Source organism: Rhipicephalus sanguineus, chromosome 2 (genome assembly GCF_013339695.2).
Source record: "Rhipicephalus sanguineus isolate Rsan-2018 chromosome 2, BIME_Rsan_1.4, whole genome shotgun sequence".
NCBI lineage: Eukaryota > Metazoa > Arthropoda > Arachnida > Ixodida > Ixodidae > Rhipicephalus > Rhipicephalus sanguineus.
Window position 1 is genome coordinate 59,619,213 of NC_051177.1, and position 6,788 is coordinate 59,626,000.

Below are 6,788 nucleotides of genomic sequence, written 5' to 3' on the forward strand. Positions count from 1 at the left end.
CCTGAATGTTTTTCATGCAGTGTCTATTTGCTCATGTTTCCGTGTAAAAAAAAATACCGTGTCTAACAATCGGTTGCATTATGCGCACAATACCAGCTTTTCCAGAGCTTCTGTTGGTTCTATAGCGCTCTCACATTACTTAGCGAGCTCGGTATGTAACGTTTGTGTAACTCTTTTGGAAACTTCGGCTTGCAGTTCCAACTGTTTAATGACTTAATAAGAAAAAAAAAAGTTCATATAAGCAGAATATGCTTGGGAGAGAGAAGGAACGTGAGTGTGTGAGGGTATTAGTGAAACTGTCAAGTTTAATCAAATACAGCTATTCTACAAACATGGGCTTAGGAAGTCAAATAAAATGCGTCATATTTATTTTTCAACGTTTAGGTGTACAATAAGAAACACACCTTGAGAAAATTAAGAAAGATCGGATGTAAAAAATATAAAAAAAAATTGTTTCACTGACAGGCGCAGCATTGTTAGTTGCATCGAAGAGGCAGCTTTCGAACGAAAAAAAAAGAAGAAATAACTACAGCCTTAAAAAAAACAAACACAGAAAATTAGGGGGACCGTATGTTCTCCGCACTGTACCGCTCTAGAGGTCTAGATAGCACGCAGGTAAACCATCCACGCTTGGTTCTTTTTAGATAGAAGTTAAACCCTTACATTTGCTACAGCCCTGCCTATTCGACCACTGTTGAATAGGCGAACATGTCAGTGCCCGCTCGAATCATACAGAATTACTCGATTCGCGTTCTAGCGTTGATGCGCCTTAGCCAATACGTTGGAACGACAGGCAAATTTCGTTCGTACTCCAGGAAACGAAAAAATGAAAAATTACGCAGAGGTGCTCCACCGCGGCGCAGCAAAGCGTTCTGAATGGGAAGAAGGCTCAATGGACATCGGTGCAACGGGCGCGCAACGGTGCCCGTTTCTTCGCCAGCGCGCTCGGTCATCGGTGGCTTCGGGCAACAACCTCCGGCCATTACGTCACAGGGAAACACCGCCGTAGCGGTCGTTACCGCGCCGGCGGATTGAGTCTTTTCTTTTCCGCGTACCTGTTTGAGCGTCCGCTCTCCTCGCCTGCTGAGGCATTAAGAAAGGGGCGCGAGGAGGACGGTGCAGCTTCTTCGGCAACGCGGGCGAGCGTGTGTAGCGCATCTCGGCTTCGCACGTGACCGCGCCGAACACAAAGGGAGAAAAGAGGGGGAGAGAGGCACGGGGATAAGAAAGACAGTGCGTGTTTCAATCATCCCATCTCGTTGTCCACGGTGTGATTCTATCGACGCGTGAGAAGGAAGTCTGGTGTATAATTTTAAGAAAGCCCGGTCAGAACTGTCCGGACAAGGGAGTTATTCGAAGGCACGCGTGGTGGGAGATAATACCTGCGTTCCCCTTTCACACCAAGTTCGCCCCTCGCCCGGCAGCCTCGCCTTGGCCCGGTCAAAAATAAAACAGGTAGGGGTGTTGAGGGAGAGACAGACAGACAGAGGAAGGGGGCACTGGGGCTCCCTTGCGAATCAAGGTCACAGTGTTCGTGGACAGCGGAGGGTCCAGTTCGGCTGCAGAACGGGACCGCGAGCGCCGAAGACGCGATGGAGAACTCGGGCACGGCGGCCGTCGCCCTGGATTCGACGGCGACGGTGTTCTTGCGACGCGATCCCCGCACCGAGGGCTGGGCCCTTGTGGGCAACAAGGAGTTCATTATCGGCCTGCTCTGCGCCTACATCTATGTGGTCAAGGTGGCCGGGCCCCGCTTCATGCAGGGCCGCAAGCCCTACGAGAACCTCAAACCCGTTATCGTGCTCTACAACGGCGCCATGGTGTTGCTCAGTTTTTACTTCATGGTGGCCTACCTGACCAGGAGCTACCTGGGCGGCGGCTACAGCTTCGTGTGTCAGGGTGTCGACTTCGACAGGCGCGACGAATTGACCATGAGCTTCCTGGCCCACTGCTGGTGGTACGAGTGGGTGAGGATCGCCGACTTCCTGGACACGGCGTTCTTTGTGCTGCGCAAGAAGGAGTCCAACATATCCGTGCTGCACGTCGTCCACCACGTCTTGGTCGTCTTCAACGGCTGGTACGGGCTCGCGTACGGAGCCGACGGGCATATCGCCTTGACCCTGATCTTCAACAGCTTCGTGCACGTGGTGATGTACTCGTACTACTTCCTCTCCCTGTTGGGACCCGCCGTCCGCAAGCACCTCTGGTGGAAGCGGTACCTCACGCAGCTGCAGATGATCCAGTTCGTCATACTCATCGCGCACGGGCTGCTCCCGTTGTTCCACGAGTGCGGATACCCGAGGGCGCACGTGTACATCGGTATCCCGCAGGGACTGTTCTTTCTCTTCATGTTTCTCAACTTTTACCTGAAGAACTACAACGACAGGAAAAAGATGGCCGCACAGAATGCCTCCAAGACCAAGCTTCAGTGACTTCGCTCTTACAAAAACTTTACTCCCTTTTTTGTTTCTTGTTTTCTCTATGAGAATATATGTATTTTGCAATGGTTGTTCAATAAGTGTTTTCCTTTTGTTATAGCACTCGCTGTTGCGTTGCCGCTGATGGCATACCTTCTGCGGCATGGAATATGGCGTAGTCTTCAGGTGCCGTTCAGTTTGGAAAGAGCAATGCAATGCAAAATTTGTTGATTTCTTAGCACTTGACTTCTAAATCTTTTATGTTGAACATGATGGTAAAGACAGTGCGGGTTTTCACTGTAGATAAATTCCTTGTGTGCCCTCAATAGGATCTGCAAGTTTATTGCAGCTATCATGGCTGCCCAAGTAATGTAATGTCGGCATCCCAGGGCACTTATAATTATATTTGAGATGTACCTAGCGAATCTTTTTTACTGATCGATATCAGTGAGTAATATCGTTAAATATTATATCGTAGGGCGGCAGCCTACTATTGGTAACTGAATGACCTCCAGTAGAACCACAAAGCCAATTGGCTCAAGTGCCTGTGTGTGCGTTAGGTTACGTTTTAATAATGAATTAGTTGTGCAGAAAAAAAATGTGGCGCAAGGAGGGTGTAGAACTGAAGAAAAAAGGCCACTTCGAGTTCAGCCTGCTCCGATTTTGTTCAGGATTGTATAAATAAAAGTACTCGAAACACAGAACCGGTTCGACGCGGTGCATGTCACCCTCGGCCTTCAGGGTTATTGGATAGGCACGCTGCATGCATTCAGGCTAACAACGACAGCAAGTGATGTTTTTTATGCGAATGTCCATTTGACCATTTTATTTTGACATGCGTAAGGGCAAAATATATACGAAAGAAAGAAACATTCACCGGAGTCATTGTAGGCTGCGCCGCAAGTCTCGCAACGGCATGGTGAGGCACCACTGGGCCGCATCAGCCGAACATTCAGCGTGTACGGCCTTTTCAGTGGGCCATGCATACCGAAAACGTGGGAGCAGTTTGCTCACTAAACATCGTTAAAAACGTATCTTCAAAACAGAGCCGTGGCAAGTTTTACTCTCGACCCGATCTAGACAAACTGCCGGGGAACTCGAATACGAATCTGTTAGCATCTGCTGTTCGATACGTAGTTGATTCAGTAATTAGATATTCTGTATCTCTATTCGTCGAATATTCGCGTTTTTTGAAGAAATGCTATGGATAAGAAACACATTGGAGTTTGGAGGAAGAACGAGCGATATTCTGTAAGTGGAAACTACTGCAAAAAGAGGTCGTTGACCTGTTCGTGAACGGAAACATCTGCCAACTATCATTTATCAATAGCTTCCGGTCACTCAGCGACAATCTCACTTTTACTCTGGCTACGCACGAATTCGCTGTCTCACTGTATGCTACGATGAAGTGGACAAACACACTTGACCTCCGATCGGAAGGAAAGGGTCTGGCAAAACTTTCAGATGTTTCGGCTTCACATACTAGCAAATGAAGCTATAAAGCATCATTTCTCGCCCTGTGCGCTCGAAGTGTGTCGTTCCGAAGCGTTAACCGTTTGTCTCCCTCTCCTTTTTTTTTTTTGGGGGGGGGGGGGGCTGGTACAGGAAAGGGGCAGGGTGAACTCACTTGCTGGACAACGTGCTGCAGTTTCGGCCAAATGTTTAATTCGTCCACGGTTTTTCCCTGGCGGGTTTGGGCCGACACCTGAGGTGAAAGTATAGTAATTTGTCCTGGCCTAGCCTAAGCATGCTGATTGCATACCACCTGACTGCTTTTATAGCAGCGTTCTAAAATCACATGGAGGGCAACTTCATTCAAGGGCTTGTCGCAGCGATCTAGCGAGAACATCACGATGAAAATTCACGATTACCTATTTGATTGTGCACTCAGCAGAATCAGCACGCCTTAACATTAAGCGGCAAAAATGGCTTTCGCTCACGAGAATGCCTGGGAGTGTACGAATTTCGAGCTTTTATTCGGAGTATTTTGTGTTAGTAACATGCGTGAGTGATGTCATGTACACATCTTTTGATATGGCATCGGCGTGCCACTAGATTCGAGAAATACTGTCGGAGCTCACTTTTCAGAATTGTGAAGCGCAACAAAGTAAGTAGTCCGACCGCTTTACAAGGCCTGACGCTGATTCTAAATGTTTAGAGCTTCGCACAACCCGTCACACTACTCGGTATAGTCGATCTCAAGGCCTCTGTAGGCCTGTTTACCGCCTGGTTCGCTGAACGAGGAGCGCTATCTTACTAACAAAATTGTTCTTTTCTTTTTTTCGTATTGTATCTTCTCATGGTTTTTCAGCGCGAGGGAAACACATGCACGCTGTATACGCTTCATTCACGTCACGAGCATCCGTGTTGTGCAGACCCGACGTTGGATTTTGACGCCCATATCACAATTCGCCATTATTCTATGTACGATATACTTCCTACCAGAAATAGAAAAAGGCGACGCGCCTCGTTGGTATACCAGTCGGGAGTCCCGCAGTGGAGACGCATCCGTTACCCGATATAAACGTTTGTATGTACCATTAGTTGCTTGGCAGATCTCCAGGCCGAACACTTCGTTTCTCGATACAATCGTGCGGCGCAAAAGGGCCCGGACAAATTGGTTAGTCAAGATATCTGTGTTTTCCTTCCATTCGATGTTGGTATTTTTCTTCTTCTATACGACAGCGCAGTACACGCTAGTATGCAGATTTCACCATTTGTTTTTCATGAGTCATCTCTGTAATCGATTCACGGTACAAGTCAGGTAACTGTCGGCGCATTTCACACGATAAAGGAGCATGCTGTTGTCTGAACTCGTTTCACGCATTTGGCCGATGTGGCTCAGCTATGTGCTGCCAAATTTAGTGTCTGAAATTCAGCGAACATATCAGCAGAATTTCATAAAAATGTTTAATAGCAGTTATCGTTCGCAGGACACTTATAAAAATTCTGTTAAAACTTCGCGCCTAAATAATTAATGTGCGTGAAAAAAGGGGAATCCCGAACATGTGACCTTGTCCTTTGCTTACCTATATAGATTAACTACGAACGAGCATGGTTTCAACACGGGAGAGTACATACTTTATAATTCTGAATAGCGGATGACCAGCGCGCGAGCAAGTTTCTTCTTCTTCTTCTTCTTTAAAACAGCGAAGCTGTTCTAGCTCGACGTAATGTGTCGTGGCCCAAATGATGATGATGCTTATACTCCTGGTATGATTGGCACCTACCCACTCAAAATTATCGTAATCATGAACCGAAACGCGCCCTCTTCTTCATCTTCTCCTTCGCTCCCAGAACACGTACGCCGATTTGTCCGGCGAATGGAAGGGGGAAGCACAGAGTGAAGAAGAGATGTGAGAGTGAGGAGGAAGGTGAAGAAAGAAACAGAGAGACAGAAAGAACGATATGAAGAAAGAGAAAATCTAGGCCAAAAAAATCCTCGTGAGGCGGCGGGATTCGAACCCGCGATCCGATAGGCGAGCGTCTTACCCCCTCGGCTATCCAGGCATGCTGACAGAACATGGCATAGCCTTGTGTAGTATCGTATAGCAAGTGGGTGGAAAATGAAACTAAGGAGGAGAAAAAGAAGGAGGGAGAGAGTAAGCATATAAAGAATGAGAAAGAGAGAAATAGAAATAAATGCCGATAGAGAAAGAGAGAAAATCAAAGAAAGAAAGAAAGAAATAGAGGGAGAGGAAAAAAGACAAAAAGAAAGAGGAAGCAAGCGAGAAATAGAGAGAGTGAGACAAAGATAGGAGATAAAGAGGAAGAAATAGAAAGGGAAAAGAAGAGAGAGAGATGAAGAAATAACTTTATTTGAAATCCGGCGATTGGAAGGCCCGTGCCTGGGGCCGCCTAGATAGCCGTTTGGAGCTGTTGCTCCAGGGCGGCCTCCACAGAGAGAGAGAGAGAGAAAGAAAGAAACAGAAATAAACAGAGACAAAAACACAGAAAAGACAGAGAGGTGAGGGAAAAAGAAAGAAAGGAAGAAAGAAAGAGAAATCTAAAGAGAAACATAGAACGCTACCCAGCTCTATAGATAGAGAAATATAGAGTTATAGAGAAATAGGTTGCCGAGCGAGCGGCGAAGGGCCCATGCTTCACTGTGCCAAGTTTTGCGCGACTTAGTGCAAGCTTCCCGCATTTTTTCCCCCTTTTTTTTCTTAAGCGACGCTTGTTATGTGTTACAGATTTGGGTGGCGGCGACGTGGTGCTCTAAAAAAAAACCCTGCGCGGAATGCGGTCCTCAGAGGTGCGCCAGTCACATGCGTATTTATATGCGCGCAGCCACGATCATTGGAGACCTGGAATAGGGACCCACCTACCCGCTTTTTCCCATTCTACCCCTTCCGTTATTCCCATTTCCCT

The 6,788-nt window shown here is 47.2% G+C and overlaps 1 protein-coding gene across 1 annotated transcript; it reads left to right on the top strand.

Moving 5' to 3' along the window:
- Window positions 1-1,478: 1,478 nt before the first annotated feature.
- Window positions 1,479-2,518, top strand: LOC119383058 (elongation of very long chain fatty acids protein AAEL008004). The gene has a single exon (XM_037651044.2). It carries the CDS (start codon window positions 1,593-1,595, stop codon window positions 2,430-2,432), a length of 840 nt encoding a protein of 279 aa, XP_037506972.1. The 5' UTR covers window positions 1,479-1,592; the 3' UTR covers window positions 2,433-2,518.
- The last annotated feature ends 4,270 nt before the right edge of the window (window positions 2,519-6,788 follow it).

Coding starts and splice junctions, on each gene's coding strand:
- LOC119383058 (XM_037651044.2), top strand. CDS start 1,593: ATGGAGAACTCGGGCACGGCGGCCGTCGCCCTGGATTCGACGGCGACG.